General features: G+C 32.2%; 1 protein-coding gene across 2 annotated transcripts; it reads left to right on the top strand.

Moving 5' to 3' along the window:
* Positions 1-1,334: 1,334 nt before the first annotated feature.
* On the top strand, positions 1,335-23,855 carry LOC110656749 (putative callose synthase 8). 2 transcript variants are annotated; one of them, XM_058136654.1, is made up of 41 exons: positions 1,335-1,855; positions 2,533-2,633; positions 3,637-3,758; positions 3,875-3,962; positions 4,094-4,180; positions 4,514-4,633; positions 4,789-4,881; positions 4,969-5,060; positions 5,308-5,434; positions 6,173-6,310; positions 6,384-6,460; positions 6,529-6,694; positions 7,626-7,751; positions 7,843-7,960; positions 8,376-8,704; positions 10,190-10,242; positions 10,337-10,397; positions 11,381-11,462; positions 11,557-11,606; positions 12,412-12,498; positions 12,562-12,696; positions 12,791-12,885; positions 13,052-13,136; positions 13,224-13,384; positions 13,572-13,695; positions 13,805-13,899; positions 13,997-14,147; positions 15,364-15,518; positions 18,398-18,504; positions 18,594-18,716; positions 18,829-18,897; positions 19,019-19,187; positions 19,274-19,385; positions 20,110-20,229; positions 20,307-20,422; positions 21,034-21,117; positions 21,459-21,571; positions 21,650-21,879; positions 22,100-22,948; positions 23,170-23,355; positions 23,460-23,855. In XM_058136654.1, the coding sequence occupies exons 1-41, from the start codon at positions 1,618-1,620 to the stop codon at positions 23,688-23,690; spliced, it is 5,865 nt and encodes a 1,954-aa protein (XP_057992637.1). In that variant the 5' UTR covers positions 1,335-1,617; the 3' UTR covers positions 23,691-23,855. The 2 variants fall into 2 exon arrangements, with proteins under 2 accessions (XP_057992637.1, XP_057992638.1); XM_058136655.1 differs by having other exon boundaries at positions 1,336-1,855; positions 15,367-15,518.
* The last annotated feature ends 738 nt before the right edge of the window (positions 23,856-24,593 follow it).

Below are 24,593 nucleotides of genomic sequence, written 5' to 3'. Positions count from 1 at the left end.
AATTAATAAAACCGAATTTTGTAAAATTTCATATTTTCAAAATTAAATCTCAATAACAAAAACATAAAAAAAAAACTTAGAAATCAAAACTCAAAAATCTTAGGGTTTCCTTAATATATATATATATATATATATAATTTAGGTTGGGTTCGGTTTTTTTTATTTTTTTTATGAAAATAACTGAATCGAACCGATTAATTGAAATTATCAAAATTTATAAATCGAACTGAACCGATTGAATTTTAAAATTAAATCAATTGAATCGAATTAACTTGATTCGATTCGATTTTTTAATTTAAACCGAAATATGCACCCGCCTAGTTTTAAACACTACAAAATTTGATATCACTTGATCCTTCTATAATTTCTTACATTCATTTAGAATTTTTTTTACTTGCAAAAAATTAGCACTTTCTGAGTATAAATTTTATTCATTGCATTTAGATTTTTTTTTATTTAAAATTATATATGATATTTAAAAAATCAAAGAATATTAATTATTTTTTTAATTTATTATTTATTTCTATTAAAATTTATTATAAATATTTATATAAATAAAAAGTAATTTTGTTAATTATTACTATTATTTTATAAAAATAAGATTATTTATGGAATTAATATTATTTAATTATTGATAACTGTTGAACCAATAACCCTAATTATAAAAAAATGTTTTTAAGATTTACCTTAATCCATATACTAATTTTGATTTCCATAAGGTTTCAACTATTATCATCCCAAAAGTTTTTCAAAAATAATATTTTCAAATTTAGAAGAAATATAATTTTTTTCATTATATTTTTATTTTACGTAAAATTACTCTATAATCCCTAATATTTTAGATGAATTAACATTTTAATCCCTACTTTTTAGCTTTTAAAGATGGAGAATATGTAAGGACTAATATTTTAATATAAAAATTAAGTTTTTTTTAAACCTCTTTTACAAAACATAGATTGTCGTAATTTTATTTTTGTTTTTTTTTAAATCCTAAATTAGAAAGCTATGACGTTATTACAAAAAGGGTTAATTTAAAAAAAAAAAAAAAACTCTAAGATTTTCTGCTGTTTTGAAGTTAGTAATTTTAGCCTTATAAACACTTTAGTTATTTATTATAAATTTATAAATTTTACCATATCTTAATCACAAATTTATTAAATTATAAAACATTTTATTTTTCTCAATTTTTTTTAATAATTAAAGTACAAGGGCTAAAAATGAAATTTTCAAAAATATAGAGGGTCAATTTTAGAGAGAGCTTTCAGTTATTAACCACCCACCCCCACCCCCACCCCCACCCCCCCGCAACAAAAAAAAATGTAAAAGAAAAAAAACCGGCCAAGAGTTCAATAAAGGTTGGCTTCCCACTTCCCTTCTTGTCGCCGTGCTCTCACAGAGACCTGAGGAAGCAATAAACAAAGAGAAACCCAGAAACCCATTTCCAAAAAGCAAAAGCAAAAGCAATAGCGAAAAGCTCTAAATCAAACCAAAAAAGCACACTCTTTCTCACTAAGCAATGAAAATGCAGAAGCAGAAGCAGAAGATCCCACATATATATTCTGCAGTATCACCCATTATCTCATATTTTCCATCAAGATCACCCACTGCTCCACACCCATGTCGTCAGAGATTGTTCCTGCAGACCCTATCATTGACTACAATTCCACCACTGAGCCAACAACCCATGCCATTGCAACCTCTTCGTCTCTCACATCTGGTTATGATGTTGATCATGATGACCCTCCTGAACCTTTTGATAGTGAGAGGTTGCCTCCCACTTTGGCTCGGGAAATCCAGAGGTTTCTTCGTGTTGCCAATTCCATCCAAACCCAGGAGCCTCGCGTGGCTTATATGTGTAAGTCGTTTCACAGTATTTATACGTTTCTTTTATTTTTTAAATCCGAGTGAGATTCTTTACTATCAGTTGCTTGTTTGACTATTTTGGAATTTGGGTTTGATTGGATGCTGAAGTTGAATTAATTGATACTGTTACTCAATTCCTTATTTAATTATGATTTTCAATTCAGTTTCGGTTTCTTCTTTTTTCTCGTTCCTTTTCTTCTGTTATTGTTGTGGAGACTGTAGTTGTGAGGTTGGGAAATGCTACTGTTGGATGCTATTAAAGAAAGGATAAGAATAGTATTTTAATTTGAACAATTTTTAGTTTATATAATTTGGTTATCAACATAATGCAAAGGGATTCAAAAATGATCAACTGCTTCAATTTCTGATCCTTTAACTTAATTGGTTTCAAGAAAATTTGTATTATGCCTCTCTTACCTACTAATGTCAAAGACGATAGTACATTCTGTAGTCAATAGGAAGGTAGGTAAATAACAAATGGTGATAAAATGAATAAGAAAAACTATTACTCAAGTCAGAATCTTGAATCTTCTTTCTTTTTCCTGCATGGAGAATAAGAAATGAATTCTAATATAATTGTAATGTTGGTGGGATAATTTCCTTTAAGCAAATTCTGATGTAAAATTATACATACGGTATGTGCATTAATAATGTTTGTTTCTACTGCAGGCCGATTTCAAGCTTTTGAAATAGCACATAACATGGACCGCAATTCAAGTGGACGGGGGGTTCGACAATTTAAAACTTCTCTTCTTCGGCGACTTGAACATGTAAGAACTCAATGAAGCTCAAGAATGCTATCATGCTGCATGTGGTGTGTCTGTTCTCTTTTGCAATATGGAGACGGTTGAAATTATGAGTAGTCTTATTGTTGTAAATCAAAAGCCTTCATACAATTTACTCTTCTTTAGTCTCCCACCATCCACGGTCTAATGTTTGTATTAGGTTAAAATTAGTTATTCACTATGCATTCTTTTCATCTTTGTTAAGTTTCTTCTCTTTCCAAGACTTAATTATTTTTGCTATTTACCTTTCAATGTCATTATAACATGGTTAATTGATTTTCTTTTTGTAAATACAAAGTTATACTTACATATATATATATATATATATATATTTTTTTTTTTGGCACCTTGGTATACATGTCTATGCATGCATATATTGATTTTCATATGCATCAAGCTTATTCTTATTATCTGTTGGTCATTTGGCTTAGCCTTTGTTTGACCCTGTCTTTTATAGAGCGCATGCTTGCATGACATGTCACAATTTTTTAATTATTTTTAAAGTTTACACTTTAACTTGTGCATTTTACTGCCTTTGATTTCGATATTCTGTTCCTCACCTTAAATTATCATTCATCTATCAAAGGCAGCTTAAAAAATTTCAGTGCAATTAGCCCTTGCTCAGATTATTTGATATTTCTAATTTTAGACTTAGTAAGCTTTTGTATATTAAATAATTATCCGGTAGTCAGGTGTGCTACATTGTTTTCCTTCTTGAGTCAGGAGGCCATTCCTAATAAGTAGATGTCAGTAGCACCTCTGTTAATTGAATTCTCTTTCCTGTTGAAATTCCTACTCGGATTGTGAAACTAACTATCCTAGATAATTGATGGTTTGTTTAAGCTTTATTTTCATGTTCACATGTCTCTTTTGTATTCTCTTGTTATCTTAGGGATAAATAAAATGTCTTAAGTTCACAATCATGAAATTAACTTCTGATGTATGTTTATTTTATTTGTCTTTGTTGGGTTTGGGTTTGACTTTTTAGGATGACAAAACAACTTATGGGAAAAGAAAGGAGAAGACTGATATACGCGAACTTAGACGTGTTTATCAGGCATACAAGCAATATATTATTAAAAGTGGTGGAGGATTCGATTTTAATGACAGGTAAATTAGCCCTCTCTTATGGACATTTGTTAATACTTCTATTCGGTAATGCTTTTATTAGATACACATCTGCAGCCATTTGGCTAATTCAAGTATTGGAATTTAATCTGAATTAGTCATAGAAAGACAGTGACAAACGCAAAAAGAATCGCATCTGTGTTGTATGAAGTATTGAAGACATTTGCAGATGCAGCTGGTCATCAGGTACTATTTTACTTTTTTGTTTTGCCAATCTTTTAACCAGCCCTTTGATGATAAGACATTACTGAACAATAGTAGGTTATGCATTTACTCTATTTATTTCATTAATTATATCTCTGTTTCTTCATTGATAGGCTCTTGCTGCTGAGCTCTATGTACCATATAACATTCTTCCTCTAGATCATGGAGGTATTCAGCAAGCAATTATGCAACTCCCAGAGGTCTGATGCTTCATGGATATTCTAAGTAATTTCTTTATTAGCATGTAACCATGCAAAATCATGTAATTGATTAGCATGTGAGCTGAGAGGGACAGTAATCGTGCAAAATAATGTGATTGATTGGCAAAATCAATGATTTTCTCATAATCATAAGATTCTTAATATTACTGTTATTTGAGAACTAGTAATCTTCTGGCTGTTTTGCACTTTTTGTTTTATTGTCTGTTAGTGAATTTGTGCACCAAGTGTTGTTAATTTATCCCTCTGCGGCATATGTACCTGAGGTCTGATTAAATGGAATGGGCATGTTGACAAACTGATGAAATGATACAGATTAAAGCTGCAGTTGCAGCTGTACGAAACATCCGTGGTTTACCTTCGGCTCAAGATTTTCATAAATGTGGGCCTTTCATTGATTTGTTTGACTTTCTTCAATGTTGCTTCGGGTTTCAGGTAATTTAGCTTAATATGATCCTATTTATCTTTTTTCTTTTTTATGTGAACTGTAATATGGTTTCACTGACATCTTTTATGAAACTGGAGTTGGAAACCAGACATGTATGACATAAAAGATCTAATGCTCATTCACGTGTCATGTCCTGCATCAGGAAGGAAATGTAGCCAACCAGAGGGAGCATCTAATTTTACTCCTTGCTAACACCCATATAAGGCAATCTCATAAACAGACATCTATCTCAAAGGTCTTTCAGCTATTTGATTCTTTTGGCCTTTAGATTAAATTTCATCTTATCTTTGAATTTGAAATTCTGCTATTCTCTCAATATCAGTTAGGAGATGTTGCTGTGGATGAATTGATGAAAAAGTTTTTCAAAAATTATACTAATTGGTGCAAGTTTTTGGGGAGAACAAATAACATCCGGTAAGAGAAGTGATCCAATTTGCTCCATGCCATCCACCAAACAAATTAAAAATGTCTTACCCATGCAATGTGAAGAAACATTATGCTTTTACTTTCTTTTCATCTTATTTTGCTGTTAATTTCTTCTTATTTATGCATTGCATTGTGTTTTACTTATTAGTTTTGCTCAGAAGATTGCAGTCAACATTTAATATTTATCTTCTTCTGCTTCTTCTTCTTGCGATTTATTTATTACTTCCTTTTGCAGGTTGCCTTGGGTGAAACAGGAAGCTCAACAATATAAAATCCTATATATAGGGCTTTATCTTCTTATATGGGGGGAGGCTGCAAACTTGCGGTTTATGCCAGAGTGTCTATGTTATATTTTTCACCATGTGTGTTGAAAAATCTGTCGCTGTATACTTTTTTTTTCCTTATGATTGACTCTAAGTTGGTGTGGTATTGCATAGTGGAATACAACCTGTTTCTTTCCTGTCAGATATAATGCAGTACAGCTTGGTTACATGGCTGGGGTATCATCCTTGAACTTAGAAAAAATAATAAATATTTTTTTCAGCTGCACATAAAAAATATACAAATGCCCCAGTACAAAAGTGTGATAGGTTAGTAGGGAAAGGACCGAAGGTGTAAGAAGGGGAAGGGGAAGGCCTAAGATATTGTGGAGGGAAGTAGTATCAAAGGATTTACAAGTTTTGGATATTGATGTGGACTTGGTGTCTAATATAATTGAATGGAGAAAAAGGATCCATAAAGTCGACCCCAACTAGTTTGGGATTAAGGGTTAGATGTTTTTGTTGCTGTTGTTGCACATAAAAACTATAAAAGGAAGTGACCAGGCAAATCTTTTGACAAATTGGATTAGTTCTGTCCTTTCAGTTGCTTTTTATGCAAGTAACTAGCTTTGATCATGGGTACCCAGCTATCCATATTACTGCAATAATAGGAAGAAAAGTTTCTTAAAATAATGCATGGGTATCTATATTTCTTGCTTCTTGCATTTGAATACCTTCTTATAGTGTTACAATTGTAAATGAAAAGCATATTTCATGTTAAATGATGATATATATAATTTAACATGTTTATATATATGTATATATAATGTTTTCTTTCAGATGGCATATGAATTGCATGGTATGTTAACTGGTGATGTTAGTTTGATAACTGGGGAGAAGGTCATGCCAGCATATGGAGGAGGATTTGAGTCTTTTCTCAATAACGTAGTTACCCCCATATACAGGGTTATTTATGAGGTACTTCTTTAATTTTAGATTATCTTTATAGTTCCTTCTATTTGGTATCTAATTTTCTAATGTAAAACTGAAGGAAGCTGAGAAAAACAAGAGCGGGACAGCTGATCATTCTACATGGAGAAACTATGATGATCTAAATGAGTATTTCTGGTAAGATTGAACTTTGGTTCATATTCTGTCAACTTCAAGAAGTTAAGACTTTGAGTATACTCCTGCAGGTCACCTGACTGTTTCCAAATAGGTTGGCCCATGCATCTGGATCATGAATTTTTCTGTGTACAGGCTTCAAATAAACACAAAGTTAAGAAAACTGTAGATGAAAAGAAGAAGAGAGAAGCCAAAGAAGATGAACAATTGGGACTAAACAGAGACGAAGAGCTTAGGGTAGATTCACATTCTTCACAAAAGCACTGTCTTTTTTCCTTTTCCTTCTCTTTTCATTTTGCTGTTGATTTATAAGATCAATAGACATAAATTAAAATCTTAATTACTTCATTGTCCTTTTCTGCTTCATTTTGGACCATAGCTAGCTTGTTGAAGAAACTGGGGAGCATTACAACGTAATGCATCAGTAAGCACATTGGCCAATGATTATTAACCTCATATGTGGAGATGGCTATGTTAACCAGTCACTTTTACTGCATAAAGTGACTAACGTCTCCAAACATTCTATTCTTCATAGGACACAAATTTACTTTTTTCAAGTAACATAGAACATAATAACTTCTTAATAAAATGATTCTGCAAAGTGAATCATGCATAATGTATTAATGCTTTGGGTGCTCATCCAAAGTTCCAAACATCTTTATTATTATTATTTTCAGACCTGGGTCTTTTTTCAGTCTTCCAAAATAGGTGCTAACCATTTTTTCTTTCATTTAAAACTTCAGAGCTAACGGTTTTGGATGCATATGCTCTAATTAGATTCATCCTTTTAGAGGAAGTAGGTGAGCGTGGATCTTCTCGTAATTTCCCCTATTGTTTTGGCTTATGCATGTGATGATAAAAAGCCAAAGCAAAACATGTTCACTTGACTTTTTCTATTCTTTGTTTTATGAGCTTATTGAAACTCTTAAAGTTATATTAGCATCACATGAACTTGTTTCCCTACTAGATGAGGGCCTCTTTTTTTTTGTCCCCCTCTTTTTGAAACCTCCTTGTTTTAATGGCAAAAGATGAAAAGAGAAAAAAGGCCAAAAATTGTTGTTTCATTCTTTTAAGTAAAGACAAATAGAAACCACCTCCATAGCTTAGCATGTCCATGTTGATTAACTCCTATGATCCTTGTCCCTAAATAGCTTTTCTTTTTTGATAGGTTCCTAGAAATGACCATCGTGAACCAAGATGGCTAGGGAAGACAAATTTTGTAGAGATTCGCTCATTTTGGCAAATTTTTAGGAGCTTTGATAGAATGTGGAGCTTTTTTATCCTATCCCTTCAGGTTTGTCATAAGTAATTGTTGTACAATTGGTTTGTTGAATACTTTTTTCTCCCCCATTTTGATGGTTGAGTTATTACTAATGTGTTTTTAGGCAATGATAATTATGGCTTGCCATGATTTGGGGTCTCCACTTGAAATGCTTGATGCAATAATATTTGAAGACGTCATGAGTGTCTTCATTACATGTGCAATTCTTAAACTTATACAAGGTATGATATTAATTGACATTGCTAGCGAGTTTATTACAAATATAAATGGCAATATTTTGCAAATATAATGAAACAAATATGAAGTTTGACTTGTAATTTTATTTTGATAACAAAATAGTTCTATTAAGATGAGTGATCTTAGTAGTTCATAACTTTTTCTCTCTCAAAGTGTATGAGATTTGTTAAAACTCATATTTTTTGGTCGACCACAATACATGTTTTAAAGGCTGAAGCTTGAAATAAAATAGGCCTATATTTTGTGCTACACTATAATAGTAATTTTAATAGATTTGTAGTGTGTTGTCAAATGTACATATATTAGTCATTTGTTATTTTATTGTTTCATTTCTCTCTATTAAGCATTATACACACTACATATGGAGAGTAATAAGTACAAAAAATATTTTGGTTACAGCAATTCTTGATATTGTCTTCACATGGAAAGCCAGATTCACAATGGATATCTCCAGGAAAAGAAAGTTGTTATTGAAGCTACTTGTTGCAATCATATGGGCTATTGTTCTTCCTGTATATTATGCTAAATCTAGAAAGAAATACGCCTGTTATTCCACACACTATGGAAGTTGGCTTGGTCAACTGTGTTTCTCTTCCTACATGGTTGCAGTTGCAATTTACTTGATGACTAATGCAATTGAGATGGTCTTATTTTTCGTTCCTGTAGTCAGCAAATATATCGAGATATCAAATAATCGCATATGTAAAACTTTGTCTTGGTGGACACAGGTAAGAGTCCTAAGAGGTTACAAGATATGATCCCCTTTGTCATTCCTTTGCACCAATCTTTGTTTAATATATGCTCTTACTTTAAAATGATGTTAAATTACTTGTCTACACTAGGTATAAATTCTAGAAATTAATATTTAATTTTTGTAATAACTAAAATAGATAAACTAATGGCATCAATAATATTGTCCTTAATCTGTCTTTTTAATTTTCATTGTGAATTATGCATTTCAAGATGTTCAAGTCATAATTTCCATTACAGTCAATATGAATAGTGGAGGGCAAATCTCTAGACATAGTCAAAATAAAACTATTATACCCTCTTACATATGAACACCATCAATATTGTAACAAAAAGGAAAAGAGAACACTGTCAACATTATATGTTTTAGATTTTCAATCTTGTTAGTTTATATCATACAATATGAATCCATGTTTCATATATTGAAGTTTGAAATTTTTGGGAAAATTAAAGGCCCAATGATCTAAATATCCTGAACTTTGTATGTTTTTTCAATTGCATGGTGTACTTTTAATTTTATTAATTTTGTTCATAACTTATTTATTTTGTTTCAATCATATGCAAAAGGTTTAGGGTGTGTGTGCCCATGTTGAAATAGCATCAAGATGGACTTCTAACATGGATAAAAATTGCTTACATGGATGATGTGGGCCTAAGAGCTACCAAGTAGTGGCTTTTTGCAAAATTGGATATCAAACAGTTTTTCAAGAGCCTTCATGAGGGGGAAGAATTTCGCAGAATGCCATAGTTTGGTAGCTTTTTGGACTTAGAAGGGGCCTACTTCTTCTAAGTAGTTATGTCCATATTTGCCTTTCATTCTTTCGCATGGCATGGATACACACCTCATACCTATCACATGTAATTAAAACAAAATTAGTGACTTATGAACCAAATTAATGAAATTAAAAGCATATGATATGATTGAAAAAATGTGCAAAGTTTAGGATTTTTTTTTTTTTATAATTAGCCCAAATTAAACTTTCAAGTGATTGAAAGAAGATTTTGTAATTTGTAGAGGTTTTGCAGAGAATCAATGTCATATGAATAAATTAGGCAAAGAATTCACTATTAGTATTTCTAGAAAAATATAAAGAATTAATTATGCTATTTAACTTTTCCTTTTTCTTTTTTTTCATCCATCAATTACTCTTGCAAAAATTTGAACATTATAAAGTGCATCTTCATGCTTAAATACTATTAAATTTATTTTCTTGTAATGAAATCTTCAGATGACCCTACCTTGACCCTTACAAAATGGGAACCCTTATGGTTTGTGCACTGAGAACACACTTTTTTATTTGTATCAAATCTTTGTTTTCTCAATTCTCACCATTCACTAGAGCACACTTTTCATATTGGAGATTTTTCTCATTGCGGTTATGTGTTACATACAATCTACTGTTCATCTTATGTTTTGATAATATTTGTTGTTTACAAGAAATCTTTTCATCATGCACTTGCAGCCAAGATTATATGTTGGACGTGGGATGCAAGAAACCCAAATTTCAGTTTTCAAGTATAGCATACTCCTTTCTCTGTAGCATTTTTTTTTTTAATTACGTTGTTTGTTTTATAAAAACTTCCCTAATGTGAAACTTCTTTTCATGTAGATATACATTATTTTGGGTATTGGTACTATTGAGCAAATTTTTATTCAGTTACAGTTTTGAGGTGAGTGGTTTTGTGGTTGCTTCCTTATTAAGTTCTAATATAAAAGGTATGGATCTGCCTTTTCACTGAAAACCAAAATTTTAAGGCATAAAGAATATTGAATCATTACGATTGCATAATATTTTGAGCTCCGCATTAGAAAGAAAGAAATAAACAAGATAAGTTGAACTAAGCTCTGCATCTTTTTCATTGTCATGAGAAGAAAACTTGAGTTGATACCTGTCATGAGAAGAAAACTTGAGTTGGTACCTCTCAAACATATTGGAAAGCAAAATGCATGGTTCTACATATTCATTATCTTCATTAAGAAATCTAACTAATTACAAAAATTTATTTTGGCTTAACGAAATAAAATTTCATCAAATATATATCTATACATAAGGACTAATTATGTTTTATATTGCATACGTAATTAGCCATATAAAATGTTATTTTAGTTCTTTCTATAAAGGACACGTTCTTTATTAATTGCTTGGGAAATTTCTACATTTATTTCTGTCCCTTCTTCCTTCTTCCACTTTGTCTTTTCATGGCTATATAATCAAGTTCTAAGCTGAAGGAAATATTAGTATATTACATTAGTGAAGCACTGTTTAGTAGCATTGGGTCTCTACAGGCAGTGCCTTGCACATGGGTACAATTTGTATTGAGTGAAGCCTTTGTGCAGTAGCAGCATCTTACTTGTTTACTGTATTTGGACTTTTTTTTTTAATGTTCTTGGTCAAATATTTTTTTTGATTTTGGAATCTGTGTTTTTGTAGATTTGAATGGAAGAAACTAGAAACTATAAACAAGAAGGATTAAAAAAACCATTTCTCTTTACAGTTTACACTCAACGTACTAAATTATTATCTTAAAAATGCGTAAAACATAGCCTGCTGCCCTTTAAAATGCAAAATACTTGGTAATTTGTTGCTGCAGCAATGTCTTTCTATGATTAGAATTTGACAATGAAATTCTTGCTGTGAGTTAAAAAAATACAGATCAAACCACTCATTGGACCAACAAGACTAATCCTGAAAATTGGTGTGCAAAATTATGACTGGCATGAGCTTTTCCCAAAAGGTGCTCTTCATTTCTTTCTATATTTAGCTTTTGAAAGTCACCCAATTAGTTCCTTTGGCATAAGTGTATCTAACAATTTGTTATTCTATTTCAGTAAAGAGTAATGCAGGGGCAATTGTTGCTATATGGGCTCCAATTATTGTTGTAAGTACCTGTTAGGATTTCTAGAACAAGAGAAATGATTGTCCTGCATTTTGTATTTTGAGATGGATCAATGCTATTCTTAATTTAGGAATTGTTTGGTTTGCAAGCTAATTGTTACTTCTTTGCTTTTAATTTTTACTTTTCTGAAAGCAAAGGGCAAATGCCTAAGCAAAAACTAATTGCTTGTGATTGTGGCCATTCAGGAGATAAACTAGTACCCACTACAGCACCACCATCTCTACAATTCAATCACCACCACTTCCACCTGTAATTATCCCACCATGTTACCATCAACGAATACTATTGTTATCACTATTGCACCACCAGAACCATGGCCGCTGTTAAACCTCATTACTACCATTGTTGATCACACCATTGCCATTGTTGCCACCATGAAATGAAGTAGGACAGTTTATGCAACCAGTCTATTAATGCTTTTATGGTGGGATAATCTCAAGCAATTGCCATTACTGACACTAGAACTACCACTATTGTCGCTGCCCTGTGATGAAATGTGGACAGAACACATGAAATGGAAAATAAACATTAGTTGCTCTTGTTATGTGGCTATTAGCAAAAATATAAAAATCTTATTGTTGCTTATGCTGCTGCTTTTATTCTATAGTGAAAATTAGGAACACTGAAAATTACTTTTTAAACAGCAAAAGGTTGAGTGAAATGGTAATAAAGATAAATCTGATTACTAATTTTATTTAATATTTAGGAAGCTTTTGGATCATTTTCCTTTTATCAACCTAAATTTATGATGGCTGACGTTATTTGTTCCATTTTGCATTTGTCTCAGGTGTATTTCATGGACACACAGATATGGTATTCTGTGTTCTGTGCAATCTTTGGTGGACTTTATGGCATAATACATCATCTTGGAGAGGTAAGCTGTAAATTTTCTGTCAAGACAATGTGACAATGGACTTACTCCTTGTGCAATTTGTAGATTCGGACATTGGGAATGCTAAGAAGTAGATTTCACACTTTACCTTCTGCATTCAATGTTTGCCTAATCCCGCCCTCAGCAAAAAATGATCAGAAAACAGAAGGAAGAAATTTCTTTCGCAATAGATTTCACAAGGTATGATCCTATGACGTCTTGATTTTGCACTATCATTCTTAATTAAGCATCTCCAGTTTTGTCAATATGAGATTGAATTGAGTCTATTTTTCAGGTGTCTGAAACTAGATCTAATGCTTTTTCCAAGTTTGTTCTCGTATGGAACCAAATAATCAATACTTTCCGGCTAGAGGACTTGATAAGCAACAGGTATGATTTATAGATCGCTTGAGCATTGTTCCTTGGCCATCTCTAAGAAATATCTTACACACACACACATATATATATATATATATATATATATATATATATATATATATATATATATATTTATTTATTTATTTATTTATTTATTTATTTATTTATTTCTTGACAGGGAATTGGATTTAATGAAAATACCTATGTCTTCAGAGCTATTTTCTAACATGGTTCGCTGGCCTATTTTTCTCTTGGCAAATAAGGTTCAACCTTTGAATTTAAATTTCACAGATATTATTATTGTTGTTAGTTGTTGTTCATCTATAAACAAACCTCCGTATTCTTTCCAGTTTTCAACAGCAATAAGCATTACAAGAGATTTTGTAGGAAAGGATGATATTCTTCTGAGAAAGATAAAAAAAGACAAGTACATGTACAGTGCTGTGAAGGAGTGCTATGAGTCACTCAAGTATGTACTTGAAATTCTCATAGTAGGCAATCTGGAGAAAAGGTACAGCAAACATCTTTTGATTAAACCTAATTCAATTCGAGAATGTTGGATGTAGATTCAGATTAGTTATCAAATTTTGTGGTAAAAACTATTAATGTTGTTAGGCAATTGCAATTCAGAGGTATGGATTTTGTTCCACTTTCTTCTTTATTTTAGCACATAATATTATTTGATCCTTGCTTTTTAGGGTTGTGTCCTGTTTACTAAATGAAATCGAAGGAAGCATCGGAAGATCAAGTCTTCTTGAGGATTTTAAGATGAGTGAGCTTCCAGTTCTACTAGCAAAATGTACTGAATTAGTTGAACTTCTGGTAACTATGTCTATAACCCTGAAAAGCTAAAGTGGTAATATTGAATTTGCAATCATTTTACAAGTTCTTGAGACCCTAGTGATTGTTGTATGACTGTTTTTTGGTTGAGGTCGAGGGAAATGAAAACCAGCATGGTAATGTGGTAAGAGTTCTCCAAGATATGTTTGAGCTTGTAACAAACGATATAATGACAAATAGTTCAAGGTTTGGTGTTCTTACAGTCTATTTCCATTCTTAACTATCAAATTTTAATATCAATTCAATGGTTTACATGTCTTAGTTTTGTTTTCACTATGCACAGAATATTGGATTTGGTCTCTCCTCAACAGGTGGAAGACAGTTTTGCTTATTTTTCCCGAACAATTGAACCACAATTATTTGAATCGGCTGATGATAGTTCTATCAATTTTCCATTGCCAGATACTTCAGATACTCGTCTTCTCAATGAGCAGGTTATTTTTCCCAAACTCTACATATACCTTTTTCTTCCTTTCCTTATCTATGGAGGCATATATCAGTGTTTGTTGCAGCCTTTTATATTTCCTCAGATAAAAAAAAAAAACCTCATAGGTAGTTTGACGACAGATGTGAATATATTATTCCAGTTATCAAACATGTTATGTAAAAGGTCTTGCGTCTTCATTTAGATAAATGAATGAGTTAGAACTCAACTTTGATTCTTGTTTAATGCATGAACTGAATATAAACATTGAAAAGATTGGCTGGTTTTTTTTATTATGCTTGTTATTAGCTTCTTCATGTTTATTTACTGATGGAGTTTCATTGAAACTGATGCATAGTCAAATTTAGGCTCTCAAAATCCTATCTTCCAAGAATAGATTTGGTAGGAAATTATTTTAAGTTATAGTGCATTGCAAGATGCAGGTCATACATAGAAAGTGGATCACTAGGTTGGTAGACGCTAGCTTTGAAAGCTAGGCACATGAACAGAACAGTAAAGAAAAAGAAAGAAAAAAAAAAAGAAAAAAAAATGACAGTAAAGATGAAGATGTAGGATCACTGTCCTGCATTAGATGATTAAGAACAGTAAAGAAAAAGAAAGAAAAAAAAAAAAGAAAAAAAAATGACAGTAAAGATGAAGATGTAGGATCACTGTCCTACATTAGATGATTAAGATAGAAGGGTGATAGAGGAGGCACCCCCATTACTTTTGGTTCATATAAGACTTTAGGTTTTGATTAGTGTCCTGGTTCCAAACCAATAGGAGATAAGTGTCCTCATTACAAACCAACAACAGATATTGATTGAAACAATAGGCTCATTAACGTCATTAATTAAAGGATATAAAAATATAATAATGAGTAACGTGCAGTCCTGGAGATTTCATTTACTGTCTTGCCCACAAGAGTTGAGGCAGGTGATTCATCGTTCAGCTTGTCAAAACATCTGACCAGACACTGGTTAAAATTATCCACTTGATTTCTACATGAATTAATTCTCCCAAACTAGAGCATCATAAACTCATAGATATACTACTACATCTCCTCAAAAGGTTTGATCTTATTGTGTTGCACAGATTCTCAAGAGGATAGCAACATTGCATATTGATAAATTTACATTAACTATTGGTGTGAGCATGCACATGTGTTTCTACATCTGTTTGAATGTGAAACATAGAATAAGTAAACTGTTTCAAACTCTGGATAGCAGGTTAAGCGTCTTCATTTGTTGCTTACAGTGAAAGATAAAGCCCTGGACATACCTGCTAATTTAGAAGCTCGGAGGCGTATTTCATTCTTTGCTACTTCACTTTTTACTGATATGCCCATTGCTCCCAAAATACGCAATATGCTGTCTTTCAGGTTGAACTCTTCTTTATGCATTTTAATTTTAATCAATTGCATTTTTGTTTTTGTAATCATGCTGCATGTCACTTGATGTGTATAAACATAAGATATTAGCAGTTATGAGGGCTTTTTCTTTCTTTTAAATTGAGGATTGAGAATGGTTGCTGCAATAGTAGGTGACTCAAGTCCATTTAACAAAATGATGAAAATTAGTTGTGGCAGGCTGCATGAATCTTCTTCCAGTCCATCCTATGTCCATATCCAAAGTCATTTCCTCAATTAGATGTTTGGATACCAAGTTTTTTTCTTTATTACTTTAAATCCAAGCTATTTTCAGAATACAATCAACCCTTTTTTGCTACTACCAAATTTTTTATCTTTAGGAATGTTGATAAAAACTTGAGTTGAGTCACCCAGAAAAGGATATAGGTTGGTAATTAGTGTTAAACTATTGCCACATCATATCAACATTAAAACTTGAGTTGAGTTTTAATGTTGATATGATGTGGCAATAGTTTAACACTAATTACCAACCTATATCCTTTTCTGGGCGTGGGATTTTCTGTGTAATGATAGGACAAGTAGATCCAGCATAGGGGTCGGTAAAGTATGCATATTAAAGAATTATCAAATCACTAAGGAGCACTACTCTAAATATCTCTTCAGATAAGGATTGCATGCAAATTTCACTCAATGAACCAAAGCATTAATGATTTGCAGCTTTAGGTGGCATATTTACTCTTTGAATAGAAATTGCAAGAAAATATGCACTTGGAATGTAATTAAGCTCTTTCAGCCCCATGAATATATTACTTAGTATTCACGTATTTGGCATATCATGCCGACAAACATGACACAATTTCATAATATGTTCTTATTCATGTTTGACATTTCTTTATTTCTTTGATTTGTCCCTTTTCTACCTGCTAAGTGAGATATTCTTTCTGATAGTTAATTTTAGGTTGGATGACCAACATGGTATGAAGTTTAGTTTACTATGTTTGGTCGTTTTCTCTCTATTTTGTTGGATAGCATGACCAATTTGTTTCAGTTAAGTTCTTTGGTTTTTCTTGGATCTGCAGGTGGTTAATGTTAAGAACAGGAATCCATATCCATTTTGTCTTAATAATATAACTTTATGGATGTCAGCATCTAAGACTTCGAACTATTGGAATGGATGATTTTAATATTTGAACTTTGAAGTGTGTTAAGCATGGTGTTGCATATCTTTTATAGTTTAAACTCAGCATTACTCCAGATTCTCCTGAATTTTACAAGTTTTTGCAATGTGGCCATCAAAGACTAACTTGGTGCAAACACTCAAACAATCAGAATGATGATAATCTATACCTTTTAGGTTACTGGAGTTATTTGAATCCTACTGTCCAATTGACATGAGCATATTATCATATATGTATTTGAAATGCTAACTAAGCAATGATTGGTCATATGGGCCTACCATCTTAAACTTTCAAAAAAAAAGATCCCAGTTGGAGTTGACTAAAATTATGGACTAATCAGTAATAGCCACATATAGGGAGAAAATGATCAAGGAAGAGACATGGCATGCTGATTAGTCCATAACTTTTGTTGACACCAGTTACAAGGATTCAAAGTAGCAAGCTCCTTGTGCCACACCAATGCTTAGTCAGCATTTTAATACACATCAACATTCCACTTGGATAGTATGGACTAAAAATTGAGTCATCACTAGTAATAGTTTCAGTAACCGAACTGTGTTGATTTTAAATATTTTGATTTTTCAAGTGTTTGATTGCACCAATTCAGAATTTGAGAACCACATAGCAAAAACTAAAAAGGTAATAGTTTCAGTAAGCTGAACTGTATTGACTTTAACTATTTTGATTTTTCAAGTGTTTGATTGTACCAAATCAGAATTTGAGAACCACATTGCAAAAACTAACAAAGTTTGTGGTAGAAACCTGGTCTTATGCCATTTGAGCTCATAGGTTGGAAGCCTAATCATGGTATTGAAGCCTCATTGCATTACACTTGTTACTGTTATTCCTTGTTTTAATCCCATTTATTGTCATTGTTTTCTATTATTTCTCCATTTTTGGGCCTACAAGTTATGGGCTTGTGGAATAATCTTGTAATTCCATATTGGTTAGATTTAAGTTTTGATACTTGGCCTCGTGTATATGCAATTCTCCATCCAATAGCATTAGCTGTTAAAGAGAGGTGAGCATTATGCTTTACACTAACTCTCTAACCTTGCATTGTGGTTTATGATAGTTAAACCAGCATTGTTAGTGAGAATGTTTGTTAAGTAGCAGAATGTTAACTACTATATTTTTGAAGGCCTAATTACACCAAAAATCCAAATCTTTGCACAAATTTGCACTCTAATCCAATTTTTTTAATTTTGGCAATTTAGACCCAATTTCTGATATTGGTTAGAATTTTATCCAATTGGCCAATTTGGTCAAAATTGAAATAAAAAAAAAATATATTTATTCATTTAAAATTTAAAATTTTTTATTTTAATTTCTGTCTCCCCTCATCTACCATGAGAGTAAAGAGAGCGAGGAGAGAGAAAAGGAAAAAAAAAACTTTTAATAAATAAAATATATATTTTTCTAATTTCAATCTTGATCAGATTGGTTAGTTGGATGAAATTGCAATCAATTTCAGAAAATTAGAACACAAATTTGCAAAGGTATGGATTTTTGGTGTAATTAGGCTATTTTTTGCATCATGCTAATTATAGAAGCATCATTATGGTGCTTTCACATGGACCCAAGGGAAATGTCCAATAACTTAGTTGAATCTTGCACTAGATAAATACTAGCACTTAAAGAAGCATGTTGTGTAAACAAGGACTTCTTTAAAGTCAATATATCATAGTTGATCTCATACATGTTCTGTTTCAGTGTCATGACTCCACACTACATGGAAGATATTAATTATTCAATGAAGGAGCTCAATTCAAGCAAAGAAGAGGTTTCCATCTTATTTTATATGCAGAAAATATATCCAGGTTAGAAAGAAGGATTTCTTTATTGATACTTATGGTCTTTCCTCTTGAATGCAACTTGTATGATGGGACTATCCTTTTGTTCATTGTAGATGAGTGGAAAAACTTTCTGGAGCGCATGGAGTGTGAATATTCAGATGTATTAAAAGATGAAAGCAAAAAGGAAGAGCTGAGAAATTGGGCTTCTTTCAGGAGTCAAACATTAAGTAGAACAGGTGAAAGAAAAGTATTAGTAATGCTCATATCACTGGCATTTGAACTAGATCATGCAGATGCCAGTATCATCATGAATATGGTCTCCAACTTTGTTTCCATTTGTTGTGACAGTTAGAGGAATGATGTACTATCGAGAAGCCTTAAGAGTTCAGGCATTTCTGGATATGGCTAAGGATGAAGGTCAAGATATACTTTAATTCATTCTATTCTACTGCTTATCTACATGACTTAGATTTTGATTTAGAACAGTTTTAATAATGGTGATTCACAAATAACAATTTGGCTGCTTTCTTTTGTCCAGAAATTGTTCGAGGTTTTGATGGAGCTGAAAGAAATAATCCTGCATTATTTGCTCAATTAGATGCACTAGCAGACTTAAAATTCACCTATATCATTTCTTGTCAAATATACGGATCACAAAAGTCCTCTGGAGATCCTCATGCAAATGACATTCTTGAATTAATGAAAAGGTAATCCTTAAGAGGAAAGGAAACAATTGTTGTAGTAAACAAATTATCAAATCATCTAAATATGACCACACGATTATTTCTTGAAGGTACGCATCTGTCCGTGTTGCTTACATTGAGGAGAAAGAAGAGATTGTGAACGATAAACCACGAAAGGTTTATTCTTCTATATTGGTGAAAGCTGTCGATGGTCTCGATCAGGTAGTTGATTATTCAGGTTATACTATAGCATTCTAAGGGGATTAAATTATGGGATATTTAATTTAAGGAAATTTGCTTCTAAAATATGTAAAGAAGCGGTGCATATGAATCATTCCTCAAGTAATTCTCCTTTCGTTTCAAAAATAAATAGTATATGCTTCTGAGCCAGATAAAAAAAAAAATAGTGGAATAAGCATTTGTATGAGTTAAAAATGGAATTGAACAATTATGAAACTACTTAAATTTAAAGAGCAAATGACAAGGGACTAGTAATTAAGAGCTCATACAGATATTCTCTGCTTGATACTAAAGAGCAGATTAAGGCAATTTTTAAGGAGAATAAAATTTGGATATAGCAAATGTAGAGAATAGAAATGTAAATTCGAGTGCAATTTTTACCTGAAATAGTTATGGTTGTTCATGTAGTCCAAAACTCTTTTTTTTTTTTTTTGGTGATGGGGAGGCGGGGAAGGCTTTGTGTGCTATTAAGAGCATGGGATTTCAGTTCTTTATCAAATTGAAAATTCGTGATGATGTGAGCTATAAATAAGATTGCAACTTGAAAGGTTCTCTCTTCAAAGTGGTGTTCATGAATTGGTAGAAAAAAAAAGGGTCTAGCAGAAATTCTTGGTAAGGAGATAATGTTAATACCGAGAAAATGGCATTATAAATATCAATTTCATGCACATTAGCAACTTTTGGTGGAATATGTTGTCTTTTACAGGAAATTTATCGGATAAAGCTCCCTGGTCCACCAAATATTGGGGAAGGGAAACCCGAAAATCAAAATCATGCCATAATTTTCACGCGTGGTGAAGCTCTTCAGACTATTGATATGAACCAGGTATACGTTTCTTATAACAACACCCAAAAAGTAATATCTTTGAAACCATTTTGTCCTTACGTTTTCTGCAATTACAGGACAATTATTTGGAAGAAGCTTTTAAAATGAGAAACCTTCTACAAGAATTTTTTCAGCAGCAAGGGCGGCGGCCCCCAACTATACTTGGCTTAAGGGAACACATATTCACTGGAAGGTCAAATCCTCTAATCCCATAAATATATTTGCTGCATCTGGTGTTGCACTCAAAACTATTAATAGCCAAGCAATGTGTCCGAACAACAGAATTGAGCCATTTACAAGAACTAGGGAACACTACAATCCTTATCTGAATAATTGGATTCAAGGATCAGGATATATATCTGCAATTTTGTGATTCAATCATCAGAGTTAAAAAGCATGCCCAAAAAATACTTAAATTCTTAAATATTTGATAATTATGCTTTAATGAAAAATGACATCATATCAATGAGTTAATTCCAATTAGGTCACATTTGGTTTGGAGAATGGGAACCAGAATTCCGTTGTAGTACTGTTATGTACCACTAGTTCTGCATATATCAAAGCTTCCAAGTTCAATGTTTCTTTCTCAAGTTTGATCAATGATATTGTTATTAGGAAATTGTGAAGAAGGAAATGGCCTCATTTATAGAACTGTGATGAGAGTGTCACCACCGCTTATTTATTGTCGTTTTCCGTTATATCAATAAGTATTTCATACATGAGAAATATATTTTTGGATTTGAATCTTACATCATTGATTTAAATCTTTATGTTGAGAATCTTTCATTGTCTCCTGTATTGCAGTGTTTCTTCTCTAGCTTGGTTCATGTCATATCAAGAGACGAGCTTTGTCACCATTGTTCAAAGGCTTATTGCCAACCCTCTCAGGTAATAGATCTGCAGTTTACACAAACTTGTTCTTAATATCTAATGCAATTATGATGTCGTGTATTTGTCTGTTGGCATGTATACCTCTATCTACTTTGAGAGCTTGCTTGAAAATTGCTACTGTATTCTTGAGAAAACCAAGTCACAATAAATCAGGGTCAAAAGTGTGGAAAAGTACATGATCCAATAATATTTTTTTGTTTTGTTTTGTTTTTGCAGAATCATTTTTTTTTCTTCATTAGTTTCAGTTTATGCCTTAAACTGTAGTATACGTAACTGATTTTTACCCATGTGCTAAGTGCATTTTCAATTTATTTTCTTGGATTTTCATTTTTACACAGGGTACGTTTCCACTATGGACACCCTGATGTATTTGACAGGTTATTTCACATCACAAGAGGTGGCATAAGCAAAGCATCAAAAACAATAAACTTGAGTGAGGACGTATTTGCTGGTAAGAATCAGTAACTGTACAAGGTGAATTTTGACGAGATAAGTCTTCTCATGGCAACATATATCGGATGTGATGCAGGGTTTAATTCTACCTTACGACGGGGCTGTATCACTTACCACGAGTACCTCCAAGTTGGTAAGGGGCGTGATGTAGGCCTAAATCAGATCTCAAAGTTTGAAGCCAAAGTAGCTAATGGAAACAGCGAACAAACTCTAAGTCGTGACATATACCGACTTGGACAATGGTTTGACTTTTTCCGGATGCTATCTTGTTACTTCACAACCATTGGATTTTACTTCAGTAACTTGGTAATTTGTTTGCACTTCAATTGATCTCTTTTTTAATATAAAATGGTTTCTTTCCAATTGTATCGAACAGTTGCAATCGATGAGCCAGACCAATTTTATACATATTGTACTGTGTTTGGTTAAAAATATAGAATTATCGTATTTATGCATTGGAATGTCTTTTTATTCATACCATTCCCATTTAATGATTAACTTAAAATTCTTCTGCAAGAATCTACAGATATCAGTAATTGGAATTTATGTGTTCCTCTACGGGCAGCTATACCTTGTCTTAAGTGGGCTTCAGAAAACGCTAGTCCTTGAGGCTAGAATGCATAATATACAGTCACTGGAAACAGCTCTTGCCTCTCAATCATTTATCCAGCTTGGGCTTCTTACTGGCTTACCTATGGTGATGGAGATTGGACTTGAGAAAGGATTTCTCACAGCCTTCAAAGATTTTATCCTCATGCAATTGCAGTTAGCTGCTGTTTTCTTCACTTTCTCACTTGGAACAAAGATTCATCATTATGGTAGAACAATTTTGTATGGGGGCGCGAAGTACAGACCTACTGGGCGTAAGGTTGTGGTGTTTCATGCTAGCTTTACTGAGAATTACCGATTGTACTCCCGAAGCCACTTTGTCAAAGGATTCGAACTAGTGCTCCTTTTAATTGTTTATGATTTGTTCAGGCGGTCCTACCAGAGCAGTATGGCATATGTATTGATTACTTATTCAATTTGGTTCATGTCAATAACTTGGTTATTTGCGCCATTTCTATTTAATCCTTCTGGATTCAGTTGGGACAAAATAGTGGATGACTGGAAAGACTGGAATAAATGGATCAGGGAGCAAGGTGGTATAGGAATTCAACAGGACAAAAGTTGGCAATCTTGGTGGAATGATGAACAAGAACATCTCCGCCGTTCAGGACTGGGTGCTAGATTTTTTGAGATACTCCTTTCTGTTCGATTTTTCATGTACCAATATGGTTTGGTGTATCACCTCGACATCTCACAACATAGCAAAAATTTTTTAGTTTATCTCCTTTCATGGGTTGTGATTCTTGCAGTTTTTCTATTGTTCAAGGTACGTAATGCCCCCATTTGCTCTCTCACTACAGTTGTTAGTTATATACATTGTAGTTACGTTTGTGTAGAAAGTTATATTAGTTTATGTCAATCTTATTGTTCAACTAATAAAACCATGTGTTTTAGTTTCACCAATCCACACAATCCAGACAACTAAAATAACAGTGCTCAAATGGAGTATTCGTTCTAGTGTTAACATTAACTTCTTGAAATATGCAGGCTGTCAACATGGGAAGGCAGCAATTCAGTGCTAATTACCACCTTGTTTTCAGACTTTTTAAGGCATTTCTCTTCATTGCTGTTGTGTCCATTATAATTACTCTTTCACTTATCTGTGAACTATCCTTGAAGGACGTAATTGTGTGTTGTCTGGCGTTTTTGCCCACTGGATGGGGCTTGATATTGGTAAGCATGACTGAAGGAGCTTTATTTATGATTTATTCATTTATGTTCTATGGTTGATTTTTTGCTCTGATATTTGTTTTTTTTTTTCTTAAAAAAAAAAAAAGATTGCTCAAGCTGTGAGACCCAAGATAGAGAATAGAGGAGTATGGGAGTTTACCCAAGTCCTTGCTAAGGCATATGATTATGGAATGGGTGTTATTCTTTTTGCACCTATAGCTATATTTTCATGGCTTCCAATCATATCAGCCTTCCAGACTCGTTTTCTTTTCAATGAAGCCTTCAACAGGCATTTGCAAATTCAACCTATTCTTGCAGGGAAGAAGAAAAAGCAGTGATAATTTTTTCACTGCCCATTGTGTTCATGCTATTATTATTTTGTAATTTTGCGAAGTCAGTGTAGAACAGTTAGGAAATATCTCAAAATTTATATTGTATATAGAATGATTACTAACATATAAATAGAAATAGAAGCTGAAATACTGAGTTTCTTTATTTATTTATTTGGGGTTCTGATAAAGATTCAAACTTCAATATCAATAGTAGGTCGGGGTTCATAGACAACTTATTCTACTTTTGCTAATTCTGGCAATAATAGAAGTAAAATTTCAGTAACTTTGCTTGAAATGATTGTAGTTCATCATCCATTGCAATTCTTATATCCTCAACTAAATGAATTAATGTCATCTAGTGATCATAAAAAGTCATGATTAAAGATTTACAAAGAAAGAAAAGGTTCTCTTTTTATGATCTGACTTCAAATATTAACCATAATTTAATTGATCATAGTTTTTTTTTTTTTTTTTTTTTTTAAATGTGCTTTGCATCGTTGTCCTTATTGTTTGTATCCGTGATTTATTTATTTATTTATTATGTATATGTAATTTTAGTAAAATTAATTTCATACTAATTATTTAACTAACCTTAAAATATTTTAAGAATTTTTTTATTTTCTTGAAAATCAATATATTATATATAAAAAAATTAAAACACATATGAATTAATGAAGGCTATGTAAATATACATATATACACAATGAATCTTATATGGAGATCACAAAACATATACAAATGAAATCATTTTCGATTTTAATAATAATATAATTTTTGGTATAAGTTGAATTGTTATTAAAATAATATTAAAATTTTATTTATATTAATTATAATATTATTAAAAATTAAATTATTTATTGATTTAATTTGTCACATGTTAAAATTATTAACAATAGATTATTTGTCACT

Source organism: Hevea brasiliensis, chromosome 15, assembly GCF_030052815.1.
Source record: "Hevea brasiliensis isolate MT/VB/25A 57/8 chromosome 15, ASM3005281v1, whole genome shotgun sequence".
Taxonomy (NCBI): Eukaryota; Viridiplantae; Streptophyta; class Magnoliopsida; order Malpighiales; family Euphorbiaceae; genus Hevea; species Hevea brasiliensis.
This window is presented reverse-complemented; position numbering and strand designations above follow the sequence as displayed.